Source organism: Pleurodeles waltl, chromosome 2_2, assembly GCF_031143425.1.
Source record: "Pleurodeles waltl isolate 20211129_DDA chromosome 2_2, aPleWal1.hap1.20221129, whole genome shotgun sequence".
NCBI classification, from domain to species: Eukaryota; Metazoa; Chordata; class Amphibia; order Caudata; family Salamandridae; genus Pleurodeles; species Pleurodeles waltl.
In genome coordinates, this window is record NC_090439.1 from 114096040 (window position 1) to 114111905 (window position 15866).

Genomic DNA, 15866 nt, shown 5'->3' on the forward strand with positions numbered 1-15866 from the left:
GACAGGAAATGCCCCAAAACACAACGTGGACACATCACATTTTTTCATAGAAAACAGTGCCTACCTGTGGATTTTGGCCTCTAGCTCAGCCGGCACCTGGGGAAACCTAGCAAACCAGCACATTTTTGAAAACTAGAAACCCAGGGGAATCCAAGATGAGGTGACTTGTGGGGCTCGGACTAGGTTCTGTTACCCAGAATCCTTTGCAAACCTCTAAATGTGGCTAAAATAACACGTTTTCCTCACATTTCGGTGACAGAAAGTTCTGGAATCTGAGAGGAGCCACAAATTTCCTCCCACCCAGCGTTTCCCCAAGTCTCCCGATAAATATGATACCTCACTTGTGTGGTTAGGCCTGGTGCCTGCGACAGGAATAGATCACACAACGGTCAATGTTGGTCCTTACGTGAGGCAGCTGTTGACCCTGGGGTGATCCATTCCTGACACAGGCACTAGGTGTAGGCACTCAAGTGGGGTAGTGTTTTTATCAGGACAGGTGAGGAGTCACTGGGTGGTAGGAATGTTGTGGATCCCAGCAAAATCCTGTAGTTTGTGTGACAGAAATGCGAGAAAAATTTAGTTTTTTTTCAACATTTCAGCTTTGCAGGGTATTCTGGGTAAGAAAACTTTGGGGAATCCACACAAGTCACACCTCTGTGGACTCCCCCGAATGTCTAGTTTCCAGAAATGTTTGGGTTTAGTGTGTTTCTCTATATGGCCGCCGAATCCAGGACCAAAAACACAGGTGCCTGCCTTACAAAACCAGTTTGTTTTGCCATAGACAATTTTGATGTCTCCACAATATGATTTGGGAGGTGGAATTTGGGGCTGAACTAAATTGGGGAGCTCCCAAGAGAGCACTCTCTCTCTGCTTGCCGCCGCATTCACCTGCTCTCTGGGTTGGCCTAACCCACTATTACCCAGTTGCACGAACAGCTTGCGAAGGGACAGCAGGACTGTCCTCATCACCTCCCTCATAATGTACTAGAAGAGGAGTTATCGAATGGGACTCCTATGACTGAAAAATCACTCCCAGAGTCTGCGCCATTGTCCTATCCCTCAGATGCTGTCTCAGTATCTGATGTCTCAGTCTCTGATCCTATGTCAGAGCGGTCCTCTATAACCAGAGTGCAGGCAGCAGTCATCCATCAAGATGCCATCTCTGCTATTGGCTAAACTGTTGCTCTAAATCACTAGCCTACGTAGACAGTCACAAAATCGATGGTGTGTGTGAGATACGTGCAAAGGTAGAGGCCACCTTACCTGCGCTTCTTCCCTCAATCAGCACGTACTTTCAAGACACTCAAAAAACACCTTGTCACATACCATTTGTCACAGTCTTTAGCACCTCCTGCGCCCAGTCCAACAATCATTATTGGTGCTCCCACTCCCTCCTCCTCGGATTCCCTCATTACCACCCAGCAAAAGGGCCCTTCATCTCTCCATAGACTTTACTAATGTACTCAGCTATTTACATAAAATACAGATTTGCTCTTTGCAGTAGGCATATAAACCTTCTGCGCTTCTTTATGGCACTAAAACTGCCACTAGACAAGTCGGACCCTTTTCGCCCCAGGGAAACCACACACATATTGACAAAAGTGATATATATATGACAGCCAACCACCTGAAACTCAACTCAAGCAAAACCGAAATAATCCTCTTTGGCCCACACAAAAACACCTGGGACCCCTCATGGTGGCCCACCACGCTAGGCCCTGCACCCACCCCCGCCAACCACGCACGCAAACTCAGCATCATCCTAGACTCCTCCCTCTCGATGACCCAACAAATCAACGCTCTTACCTCCTCATGCTTCAACACACTCCGTATACTGAAAAACATTCAAATGGATCCCCACAGAGACCAGAAAAACTGTCACTCACGCACTCATCAGCAGCAGGCTTGATTACGGAAACGCCCTCTACGCCGGCACCACTCTAAAACTCAAGCGCAAACTACACGCATCCAGAACTCAGCAGCACGACTCATCCTCGACCTCCGCCGACACGAACACATCTCTCCACACCTCAAATCCCTCCACTGGCTCCCCATTGACAAAAGGATCACCTTCAAGATCCTCATCCTCGCACACAATCACTCCACAACACAGGCCCTGCCTACCTCAACGAGAGTCACCTTCCACACCCCCACACGAAACGTCCGCTCAGCTGACCTCTCTCTCGCCTCTGTCCCCCGCATCAAACACACCACCACCGGGGGCAGATCCTTCTCCTACCTTGCACCCAAAACCTGGAACGCCCTCACAACCCACCTTCGCAAGACCCAAAACCTACTTCTTTTCAGGAAGGGCCTCAAAACATGGCTTTTCGAACAATGAACCTCCCAGCCCCTTTCCTCCCCCTGCCCCCCCCCCCCCAGCACCTTGAGACCCTCACGGGTGAGTAGCGCGCTTTATAAATCTCTTTGATTGATATAGAACTACCTCTCTCTCTCTCTATATATATATATATATATATATATCTATCTACATAGATATATCTATAGATATATCCATGTACCTAGATATATCTATCTACATAGATATATATAGATCTATATATACATCTATTTTTTTTTAGTTGTTGTATGGTTTCCTTGGGGGCCAAAATGGCCCACGGGCGACCCCCTCTTATTTTATTTTTATTTTTGAAAAAAAAAAAAAATCCCTGGGGCTGGGGCTTTGGCGGTGGTGGTGTGCGATCGGGCACAGCTGCGATCGGGGGCCAGGAAACAGTTTCAGAAGGCCTCGTAAGAAAGGGGAGAGTCTCCCCTTTCTTACAAGGCCTTTTCAAAGTGTTTCCTGGCCCCCCGATCGCAGCTGTGCTGCGATCGGGGGGCCAGGAAACACTTTCAGGAAGGCCTCGTAAGAAAGGGGAGACTCTCCCCTTTCTTAAGAGGCCTTCCCGAACGTGGGAAAGGCCGTTTTCCCCATCAAAGCAGGAAGCGGCCGCAAGGCTGCCTACTGCTTTGATGGGGAAAACACCTTTTAAACGTTCGGGAAGGCCTCGTAAGAAAGGGGAGAGTCTCCCCTTTCTTACGAGGCCTTCCTGAAAGTGTTTCCTGGCCCCCGATCGCAGCTGTGCCCGAGCGGCGCACTGACGTCACAAAGGGGCGGGGGGAGACACGGAAGCTTCCGTGTCTCCCGGGGGAAGTTTAAAAAAAAATAAAAATCCTCGGGTGCGATGCACCCGAGGATTTATTAATACCCTTCCTGGTGTCGGCCACTGGTCGTGACCCGCACCAGGGAGGGTGTGTGGGCGTCGGCCAGTGGCCGACGCCCGCACCGAAAAGGTTAAGACAGGTGAGGCACATCAGAACAACAGAATCACCCATTTGTTACTACAAAACTAGTAAAATAACAAGTTACCTTTGATAACCTTATATCTGATGGAAACAACCACTCCTGCACTACTTTCATGATTTGTACTAGGAATTGGACAAATGAAGGAAATCTATGAAAACTGGACCAGATCTGGATCTGCTGCGATTGTCGCAAGTGGAAAAATGAACTAATGTCACGGATGGTGCTATTAAGGACTTGCAGCGTCCCTTGGGGTAGTAAAACCCACATGGTCCATGACTTCATGCCATCTGATCTGGAGTTTAGTCAGTTGTCTAGGCTCATGCTCTCCCTTCACACAAATATTTTGAATCTTGCAGAGATCTGCATTCATAACGCAGCCCAAAGGGCAACATCAGCAAACAGTCAGCAATCTGTGTGTATTCTTATCTGTTTTAGTATCATTGATGTAAAGTGCAATTTCTAGCTGATGAATCCACTCAAAATGTGGTGTTATTAAAAAGCTTCTTACCTCATGTTCTGGTGATAGATGTTCCATGTCTGTTCGTAAACAACAGAGTCCAGGTAAAAAGTGATTGACCATTAGTTCCTCTGAAATAACTAAGGAAGTAGTTAAGGTGTGATAAAATACATAGGTTTGGTATTGCATCATGAAATAATATTCCTTGCTAAAAACTGAATACTTATTAACTTATTTACGTCCAGGTGGAACAGACTGAAATACATCAGCTTTTATACAGAATGTTAGTGTTATACAGCAGCTCTGTAAGTTGTTAATCATTTCTTTATTCCTAGGCGGAAGAACTAAAAGAGTTGGACAGGAAGTATCACTATTCTCTTGAGATGAAAGGGGGTCGTGACCTTCAACCAGTGGTTCGAAAAGGAAGATTCTGATTTCTGTGCCATGCAGAAGCCTAAATAGAATCACAGCACTATTCTCTAGAAAGCGTGTGTTTTGATCCAATGGAAACCTAAAAAATATTTAATTCCAAGATACTAACATATTGTAGATAACAGAAAGTGAACTATTGCAAGGTGTGTTTGATATTTCTTTTCTTCAGAAAATCAAGTGCAAGATGAGTTGTTACATTGGACCTTAAGATCATAACTTTTGCTGAAAGGAGCAGATAAACTAGCTCAGTAACTTACGTTCAATATATTCACAGACCACATTAAGTATTTTCATGACATCATACTCCATGCTCCTAAATATTCAATGTGCATTTAAAATCTTGTCCCTAATGAGTAACCAGTGTAAGATTTTAAAGTGAAATTCAACGGTGAAACAAACCAACACTGCATAAACAGGAAAACTTCCATACTAACGGAAAAGCAGCACAATACAAGTAACTGTGAACACAGCAAATAATAAAATTATATCCGAAGTAACAAGTGGTGTCGCTGCAGGATAAGAGAGAGCATGCAACAGCCATTTTATCAGACTTTGGCAGACCAAAATTACTTAAAAGCTGACCCTTTTGGTATTGCTTGGTTTGGAGAAAAACAGATTGTGCGGTTAGATGCTCTCATCACTCAGATCATGGTCAAAATCAGGTTTTATGCAGTTCAAAATAATACATCCATCACTTCTGCCATCATATGCGATTACTTGACCTCTCAGTTTCACAAATATTAAGTGACATATCCTTAGGTACTTTAACTGCTTGTCAGCGTGGGCAACAGCATAAACACGTTTTATGGTGAGGCTGTTCAAAGTTCTCTTGGTTTACACCAATTTCCACAACGTGAACAATTAAATTAGGAACATATTCATGCAGCAGTGTGGTAAAGCTGAACAAGATGGAAATAAGACAGTAAATCATTAAAGCCCAGATTAAGTTAAAGCATAAATAGAATTAACAAGGTAATAAAAGCAACATATATTAAAGCCTTTAAAGGAAACCACGGTATCAGGAATAGTTTTTAAGTCAACCATCAACATACAACAAACATGTAACGAACAAAGAATTGTGAAGGGGAATTAAGAAATAGAATCAGGTTGTTGATAGGTACTAATATTAATTAAAGATGTATTGATCTTACAAAACACATGACAAAAAAGCACAAGGACAAAACTGAATAAAAGGTTGCAGTAATAAATTGCCAGCACCATCTTACCCTTGGCAATAAATTAGGTTTGGACAGATTGCCAAGGCAGCAGAGTATGGTCTTCCTGGGAAAGCACCTAGACCCAAAACTTCTCCTTCTAACATTTAGAATGATAAGGCTGACTAGTATTTTATTCACTTTCTTTTGCTTGGTTCAGTGAAGCAACACAGGCAATGATCCTAAAAAGGGGATTTCTTAGTGAATTATTGAAAGGCCGGGCAATTTTTATTGCAGAGTGTTAAACACTGAAAACATTCAGGTGGAGAAACCAATTATAAATCAAACTTGTTCCTGCCTGATAGAATCCACACAGGCAACCTACTGTTTTTTTGACTTTTCTTCTCCGGACCCCCAACTCAACAACTGACATCTTATCTAGGAGCCTTAAAGGCTTCAAGGGGCACAAGAGTCATCTGTTAAAAGTCCTCATTTGGAAGGTCTTAGACACATGCAGAATGGATCCACAAATCCCAAAGGCCAGAGCAAGTACAGAATCTGAAACCTCAAAATCATAACATACGTAGTAGCAAAAGGAGCATCTTTACTTCTTGCTTTAACCACTGAGACACTGAAAACAAGCACAATATGTAATGAGTGATTAGCAGGCACAAGAATGCTGAAATGCAGATGTTCCATTTGCCTTCACATGAATATGATTATGCCACATTGATAAATCTAAATGTCTCATCACGATGACTACTGCGAACACTTCAAACATTATGTCTGTACTGTAGTATAGCACCTATGGACGTAACTATGACACTTTAACATAGCAAAGCACAAGACATTTACATCACACCATTATAAAGAATGTATTTACTTACAAACGTATTTAGTATGCAAACTAGGTAACAGTATGAAAGTTGCTAAACTAAAATTAAAGAGATGGTCAAGACGATATCTTTGCTAGCATGAAATGCTATTTTATTAGTTTCTATGTATCTTTCGCAAAAGATGAAAAAGTAGGAAAGAAATAATCTCCAGGATCATCAGCATCCTTCACCCCCGAGCAGAGCATATTAAATGACTTAAAATATGACTCAAGCACATCTTTTGCTCATTTCCAATAGTTGTATTTGCTACAACACTTGAAATTGGCCAATGGATGCGAAGTGCTTCCTCAAAATGTTTTGGAAATGTCTTTGGCAAGAAAAAACGCAGGTTATGTTGAATTATGAAAAACAAAGCATTGGCATGCCAATTGGTCTAGCTTTAAAGGATTGTTATATGGTAATGTGAAGCATTACAAGTAAATAGCATGGAAATGGATATGTATTTTCTGGAAGCAAAGAACTGTAGAATAATACTGGTGTAGGTTAAAAGGTGAGGCGACAGTTGCACTGTCAAGCCAGACCTAAACATCCACGGTTCCTCCCATTTGTGCTGATTCAACAGAAAACACCATAAACTATCTAGTTATTTAGCCAGGTCTAGAGGCTTAGTGGACTAATGCTTCCATAGTAGGGGCCTGTGTTCGACCTCATGGTCACAGGTTCCAATCCCAGCGGGTCCACTCAGCCGTTCATCCTTCTGAGGTCAATAAAATCAGTCCGATGGAGTTGGGTAACAATAAACATCTGTTATTCAGCACAAAGTCATCCTTGTGTTATGTCAAACTAACACAGTTTAAAAGCATTACAATATCCTGTTTGTGCCCTTGAAAGTTAAAGCTCAGGCAGCTGGACAGACAAACGAAATTATCACAGCTGTGTGGAGGGCAAGCAATTTCATGTGAAGCACACACCTTCTGTCCATCAAAACATGTACTCCTGGCTCCCAACATGTGGGTAGAGACAAATCCCTCTCTAGTGATGCCCACATAATTGTCTATTGACAGCTGTGCTGTCAAGCCAAATCATAATTATATACATCTTTAGGAAGCAAAGCCGCCTTATGTCATCATTTGGATCATTCACATGGATTGAACATGTGCCACACTAAAATAGGGGAAACAGCTTATAAAAAGTCCTTGCTTTAAGGAATATATTTAAATGACGCCAGTTCCCGTAAGTGAACCCAACTGGCCAGCCTGCCATCAATGTCTAAAAGTGATTTTTGGCTGTTTCACTGCTTGGAGTCCATGCTTTAAAATTACCAACGTAACGGGAAAGAAACTCCACACAAACGAAATGGAACATGTTTAAGGCATTAGAAGGGGCTCTGTAGCCCTTGTGGAGTGGGTGTTGACTTGAGGTTTCTAAACATTGATTTATTTAATAGATCACAGCAGTGTTTAAGCATAGAACATAACCATTTTTATCTTCTGCCTCAACCCTACCCCTCCAAGTCCTCAGGCAGTTTTTTGTTCTAATCACTTTAGAATTTTTATGGTGGAAATTTAAAATAATTTCTGCAACCAGTTACTGCTCAGAGAGCAAAGAATGAAGTTGAGGAAAACCACTGAAGACATTGCAAATCTACCTACCCGAGATAAACTATTTTTAAAGAATATAACAATCTTCCTGTATTTACTTCATCTTTTAACACCTACCCCCGTGCCATACTGTACACAGAATCATTTTATAGGATGAAATCAAGGGTGAAGCTACCAGGGGTGCAAAAGGGCTAGGCTGCTTCAGGGCTGAGCGTTAAGAGTGGGTAATGGGCACAATTAATGTTATTTATTACTTTAGAACAAGGGTATAGCTGGCCCATTTTGAGATTTGGCTTGACAATGCAGCAGTCTGCAAGATATATTGTTAACAATTCTTTAAATACATTGATGCATAGTTTCGAGCAGTCAGACCACCCCCCATGTCCCTAGATCTCTCTGCAGAGTTATTGCACAGCTGATACGCCCATCAGATGAACGTGGGGGAAAACAGGGGAAAAGGGGTAAAAAAAAGGCATGACTGGATTCATACTCTAGGTGGCTTTGTCTCAATCAGTGGAGCTGTCCGGTAACCTCTGGGAACTGCAAGGGATTATGGACGGCTATGACGTAACAAGGTAAATGGAATACAACAATTAGGAATATGGAATACTGTCTTGACTGAATGAATTAAGCTTATATGTTGCACTGGCAGAATGTGCTGTAACAAGCTCCTGTCAGACCAGGATAAAAGGCAGGAACCACAGGATACCAGAAGAGAGTTAGGTTGCAAGCTAAGAAACAAATCGGTAGGCAGAACAACACAAGGAGCCAAGCACGCAGATGAAAACACCTTGAATGGTACTCAATGGAAGCACTAGCTGCAGGAAAGCGGAAATAAAAAAAAACAAAGGTCAAACAGATAAACTGGTGACCAAAGTCAAGCATAGAACTACAACAACTGTATGACACATTATCAGGTACCTGCTACATTTTAATATTGCCTTAACTACTCACTCAAACAACAGAAGTATTTAGACGCCCCAGATGTGAGGAGGTTAAGGTAAACTGTTGTGCGGTCTAGTGTTTGCATTAGTCCTAATTCTTTCTACTGTCCTATTTTCCATATGTTCCAGGCCTTTCCAACCCACAAGTGACTTGATGTTTGCGAATCCTGACAAGAGAGGAGGTATGTGCTTCAATCAGTATTGATCTCTCACCTCATGCCATTGGTTGCCTGGTGTATCATTTCGCCTTCTACAGAGTGCCTGCATTGTAAAGCATGCAGAACTACTTCACATCTGAAAAGCAGACTCAATCTGACATTCAATTCTTTAGTGTATACCTTTCAAGGTAGACAAAAAGCAATCCATTTTGTATTTATTTTTTTAAACATGTATACTTTTTTTAATGGTTTTGCCAGAATGGACCATCACTACCATCATGTCTCATGTTACCATTACCATCACTACTGAAGTCACCATCATCACAGCGGTTGTCAGTATTTGCATGTTTACCACAAGTAAGCCAAAACAAGCTGTTTTGCCAGGGAGTGTTTTTTTCTTAACTGGGGTTTCCTCCGGATTCCTGCTTTGCAACCTCCATTGCACCATAAACAGGAAGTGCCAGGAGCAAATAACCAGCAGTGATAATACTTGGTGAAATTTCTGTATGACACAAGTAATCTGGGAGCTAATTAATCTGTGTAGCCTTTCCTTTATCTATGGAGGATGCAGAACTCACCTGTTGATTAATTCCAGGCATCAGACAGGAACTGTAAACTTCAAAGACCTTGAAGAGGGTAGAGGGAACTGGCTCCACATCGGTTCTAGAAATGACAACCAGCAACGTCACTGAGTCACTATAGTGCCAATCTCGAAAAATCAATGTCAATTCCATTTTTTCTACGCCTTCAACATAGATCTGGAGCTTGCTTTCCTTCTATTTTTCACACCTCCGAGCTTCACAAATTTGAGTTTTGTGCAGTGCTAGGGATGTGCCCCTGGAAATGTTCAGGTTTTGAGCCCTTTAGGGATTGCAAGGGACAGATGTCGATTAGAGACTTTCACTCTATTTACCTGTGGTGCCTGGGGGGTCTGCCAGACTTTTTTTGTCAATACTTTTGACAAATTAATTTGCAGAAAAAAGGGCGGTACTATAGAAAGAATAAACCAGCAAAAACACATCTGTGAAATGACCAGTATAGCGGGGCTGTCCAGCCTGACACTATGGTGGATAATGACCACCATCCACAAAACTTTAACAGCAATAGAAGGAAACAATGCAAGAATAATAACAAAGCATCTACTGCTAGCACTGCCTCCGACCATAAGTCGAGAAAGAAGAAAAAGAAGAAAAAGAAGAAATGTGCTCCCCCCTGTCCAGCCCTCTCTCCCACTCCCACCTTGAGCGGCCCTGAGGAGAAGGTTTCAGTTGTATCCCATGGTAGTAGGCCCAGCACTCCCAAATTTTGTAACATTTCTTAGGACAGCCCTTAGCAATGTAAACAGGACATTCGAGGCCTAGACAACAATACAAACCCTCCTTCCAAACCTCTAAGGAGGGAGCCAGAGCCTCCTTCCAGGCTCTTGCAATGCCACGCTTAGCTACAGTAAAGCCCACCCACAACAGCGCTCGTCGGTATTTGTTCCCATCTATGCCATTCGAGATGTGTAATAAGGCACACTTCAGAGATCTTGGCAGGGAAAGCCCAAACACCTCCTCCAAACAATCAAAGACCCCACTCTGAAAGGAGGCAAGAATCGTACAGCCTCACACCTTATGCACAAAGTCTCCCGGCTCAGTCCGACAGTGCAGACAATCCGCAGACGTAATAAGGCCTCTCCTCAACAACCTTTTCCTAGTGTAGTAGACCCTATACAGATAGCCCAGCTGAATGAGGCAGTAGTAAGAAGTGATCGCTGCCTCATGCAGGGAGGCCAATGCCTCTCTCCAGTCATCATCATCCAGGGGGCCTAGGTCATGAACCCAAGCAACTCAGAGCTGAAAAGGTGTCCATGGAATTGATCACTAGGGAGCAGCAATTAACTGAAATTTTGTGTCGCAGAATGTTTGTCAATAATATGTTGGCCTCCATGGGACTGAATTCTGTGTGAATTCTGAATTCTGTGTGTGCTAAACAGGGTGTAAGCGCATGGTGAAGCTGCAGGTATTTACAAAATTGAGTCTGATGAAGCTGAAACTCATCATGAAGGGCGGCAAAGGCTTTAATCACGTCCTCATCGAGGAGGTCCCCTAACCTGGAATTTTCTAGAAGTACATGCGTCGGAACCACTGCAGCTCACCCACCTGACACAGATCGGTACCCTCCTACAAGAAGGTCTCCCTGGTGAGGCACCTAGCCCCACCCCATGAACTCACCCACTACCTTCCAGATCGTAAAGACAACCTGAATCGCCAGGGGGGTCAGGGGGAGATCCCAAGGAATCCGACCCACATATAACAGATGCAACAGGGTCATGTCTGCCAAACGTTTGATGAGACGAGCCTGTGACAACAAACGGAGACAGCACTGATCCGGAGTCCACACAAGTTTGCAACTTCCCGGATGGAGGTCCAGAGATTAATATAAGAGGAAAACAACTACCAGAAGGCAGCTTTTTTATGGCCAGCTTTTATGAGTGCTCTGGAGCAGATATAAATCCACTAGCCGATTCATGAAACCGGTTTGGACCAAGGGCCCATTGATCAAGTGACAGAACCTGCTGGCCTTACTTCAGCCAGCAGTTTGGATACATCTCCTGAAGTGGAAATTATGTTCTCTCCTGAGTTACATCCTTTCACTCAGTGATGAAAAAGTTATTTAACTTTGGCAACACTTATTCTAGTTGTTACACTATCCTCACCTTCTGTCAACACCAGAGCAGTACGCGCTCTATTGGCGACAAAAATGCAAAAACCCAGCACTCTCAAAACAACGTAATTTATGCATTGTGCTGATATGTTGTGGTTTAACCTTTTGCATTGCAGAGTTCAATCCTGAAAACTTATTTTTAATATGCTTACAAATACTGTTCCTTTGCAATGTATTGCTGCAGGTTTTCAGAGTGTGTTAGGGTGTGGCCCCTTTCCAGGGCCTTCCAGAGACTTTCCCTGCAACATGCCTGGGCGTAGTTCTGGGCTGGGCCAAGACTCTATAAAAGAGAGCCAGCCCAACTCCCAGTGCTCACTATTCAGAGGTCCCGGTGCAGAGCAGCAGCTTCTTCCAGAGCTCCTGTCCCGGCGGCCTATTTGGATCTTCCAGTCTTCTGCCCTTCATCCTTCATTGGTGATCATTGTTCCAGGTGGTAAGACGGTGGTTGGACTGTTCCGACACCGTTATTGAGAATTTTCATATTCTTGGTTTAATTCTTAAATGAGTAACAGATTACTTGCGCGCTACCATTTCTTGACATTTATATGGTAGTTTACAAATAGGCAAGACACGCGATTTGTTTCATAAAGGTTTGACTTTGTTATTCCTTGCGTGCTACCATTTCTTGACATTGGCATGGTGGCTTAAGAATCGGCAAGACGCGTGATTCGTTTTATGGTGTTTAAACATTGCTGTCCATTGCGCGCTAATATTTCTTGACATTTACATGATGTTTTACGAATTGGCAAGACGCGCAACTCGTTTCATGAGGATTTAACTTTGTTGTTCATTGCGCGCTACCATTTCTTGACATTTACAAGGCGGCTTAAGAATGTGCAAAAGAAGCGCGATTCGTTTCATTCTACTGTTATTCTTGACATTTACATCGTGTTTTACGAATCGGCAAGACGTGCGATTCGATTAATGATGATTTGACTTTGTTATTCATTGCGTGCTACCATTTCTTGGTATTTTACATGGTGACAATCGAATCGGCAAGATGCACGATTCTCTCCCTGAGTTTATTTCATGTTGTTTATGGTATGCAACTATTCTAAGATATTTATTATGTAATATTCGAGTTGACAAGTTATGTGATTTTTTTCCTGAATCCATATTGTGTTATTCATGGTGCACAATCCTTTTACTATATGTCTGCAATATGCGCAATTTGTGTTGAATTATTTTAAGAGTACACAGAAGGCCAGAGTTTCTAGATGCAATATTGTATGGTCCTAGTATACATTCTCAAAACAGGATTTATATGACTGGTTTAAAATTTAGTCAGAATGTTTTTTCTGATTCTCATGTAAAGGAAAGTACTTGAATAAGAAAGTTTTCATTTAATTCATCTTGATTCCCTTACAGGTATCCGGCCATCTTGAAACTTATACATTTTAAACTTAACTCTTAGATTGTTAATGTTTTCAGAGTGACTAGGCTTAGAATCACAGTCTAGTATTGATTTCAGGAGATATAATTTTCATATTGTGTGTTCTAACCTTTTTCTTACTACAGGTCTCCTTCCCAGCTTTTCCCTTCCTAATCCTCTCTTCCCCTCTTGAACTCTCTCAGTCTCTGTGATTTATCTATCAGAGTCTTGGAGCTGTTCAGTGGTGGACGTGTTGGGAACGTGCACAGACCCCGAGGATTTAGTGACTCTGACACCTTCATCCAAACCTGTGCAATGTACACCTCCATGCACTGAGACTGAGTGGGAGTAACTGACTGCGTTCAATCTACTTCCACAGATAGTGGGTGTCATTCTTGGGCCCAAGCGTCCTTCTACAAAATGTGACACTGGTAAAAATTTGTGGCTTGGTGTGGCACCCACAACACGGACCAATTGCAGGTTAAATTATTGGTGTTTTGTCTTTGGCCCAGCAAGGACTTCCAGTGGGCAATGTTAAAGGTTATCTTTCGGCCTTTGTGTGCTTACCGGACCACCGGTCATTGTTCAAATCACCTGTTGTGCTGCATTTTCTTTAAGGTTTGGTCCATGTTTCCTCCTAAACCTTTTGTGATGCCACATGGGGACTTTAAATTTGGTCCCTATTTTGCCTACATACCTCCCTTTCGAGCCATTGTACAGCTACCTACTTCTCACACTGAAAACAGTCTTTCTCATCAGGATCATCTTAGCTCACTGCAGGAGTTTCAAGTTTTTTCAATCCAGTCACCCTAACACCATTTTCATACCAGACAAATTTGTGGCAAGGAGTAGAGTGTTTTTTCTACCGAAAGTCGCAACCCCCTTTCACATCAGACAGTTCACCACTGTTCTGAAATTCTTTGCCCCACCCCACTCATTAAAGAGGAGTAGAGACTCAATTGCCTGGACTCTAAAAGAGCCCCCAGCTTTTACATTGGCTGTACCAAGGGCTATGGGGTGGACAATCAACATTTTTGTGGTGTTTTCTGGAGCAAAGAAATGCAAGTTGTGCAGAAGAGGACCTTATCCAGGTGGATATCCTCTGCATCAAGATCTGCTACAAGTTAGCCAAGAAGCAGCTCCTTGAAGGATTTAGGGCCCACTGCACCAGTGGCAAGGCTGCTATCACTGCGCTGGTATGCAGAGCACCCTTCCTGGGTATGTGTCAGAGTTCTTCTTGGGCATCAGTGCACACATTAGGAAAGCAAAGTTGCCTTGACAGGCTGCTCAGATGGACAGTGCATTCATACTGTTCGGGTCTGCAGGACTTTGTGGTCTGAATCATTCCACAGACCCACCACAAGGGGGCTACTGCTTTCGCATCTATTCTAAAGTTGAGGAAGCTGCGGTTCGAAATATCCAACAGCAGAACAAGTCACTTACATTCCAACAACCCTCTTTCTGGTGGATGCTCTAATGGAAATTACTCACATCCCTCCCACTTCCCAGTTCTGTGGAATGGACTCTTCACCATCATAGGAGATCCCAAGGTAGAGATCTGCATACTGACATGAACAACTGGCTTTTGAGCTCTGCATTCTAGGGCGCAGACGGTGTCCAGAAAGAAACTGGCATCAGCATGATTGGGTGGAGCCTTTGAGTGCCTCCAGCCATCACATTTGGGGCAGAGCCAGTCCATGAGGAGCTGCACAACACCACTTAATGATGTAAAGGGGCTAAGCTGAAAGATCTTCTGGATTCAGTGTGGTGCCTGACGATATTGTAGAGCTGCGGAATCAGCAGTTATAAGTATCCATCAGAAAAGAAAAACTGTGGAAATGCTGGAGCATACGTTGCCATCTATTGAGGCAAAAACTAACACTCTAACAGAGGTCCTACAACCCTCAGCACCATCCTCTGAGCTACTGCTTCCCTTCAATGATGCTGCTCTGTGGGAGAAATCATCTTCCCCACATCATTAAACAGACTGCTGGCAAGAGGCTATTGCCCATCCCCTGGTGTCCCTCCTTTCTTGCCCACTCATCTTTTCCATCACAAGAAGGTTTGGTGTATTTAACACATTGTGTTCTGTGGGTCAGATGTTGTGCACTTTCCCTGCCCCTCCAGTTAAACAAGGAGCCCAAACACCTGAAACATTGGGAAAAGACAATCTTCTCTGGTGGCAGCATGCCACTATAGTCCTATAGTGACAGATATGCACATGCCTTGTGTGACATGGCTCAGGTGGTTGTGTTCCGGATGCTTCCCAACACATTATCAAATTGAGCTTGACACTGAATTGGTGGCTTGTGCCTTGCGGTCATCAGTTGTCACATGTTGCCATGCTCCCCTTTTTTCCGGATGTGCAGGCCACACTTATGGACCTCCTTTTCAAAGGCACCCATATCGTTGGTGATACAACTAACTTGGCTTTAGAAAGGTTGAAGACAAGCAGAGCGACTGCTAACTCCTTAGGCCTGCAACATCAACTTTAAAGGGACAACAGACATTTTTACCACTTTCAAGGGTTTTAGAGTGGCTTCAATTTTTGCGGACCACAGTCAGCTCAATCCCAGAAATAACAATCCCAAACCCCCTCATAAGTAAGAGCAGGGGCAGAGGTTAAGCTGAAAGTCAAGTCTTCAGCGTCCTGTTATCGCCTCCTCCTCCCATGGACAAGCAGGAAAACAGCTGTAGTTTGCTTGCATCAGAGCACAAGGCATCTGTTGGGGGCCTGGTGTTGTCCTTTCTGCAGATCTGGAAGGCCACTACTTTGGAACAGTGGATCCTTCAGATCATAGAAAGGGGGTATTCACTACACTTAATTCAGACTCAACTTTCCATTCCTCTCAACCTTCTTTTCTGTCTGTAGATCATCTCTCTACAGCAGCGGGTG

General features: G+C 43.4%; 1 protein-coding gene across 6 annotated transcripts in view; it reads right to left on the reverse strand.

Moving 5' to 3' along the window:
- RELCH (RAB11 binding and LisH domain, coiled-coil and HEAT repeat containing) overlaps positions 1-15866 on the reverse strand; it is a 1006576-nt gene that overhangs the window by 97988 nt on the left and 892722 nt on the right. For all 6 annotated transcript variants that reach the window (XM_069219494.1, XM_069219496.1, XM_069219495.1 and 3 more), the window contains one exon: positions 3816-3904. In XM_069219494.1, the coding sequence (XP_069075595.1) occupies positions 3816-3904 (89 nt within the window). The remainder of the gene's footprint in view (positions 1-3815; positions 3905-15866) is intronic.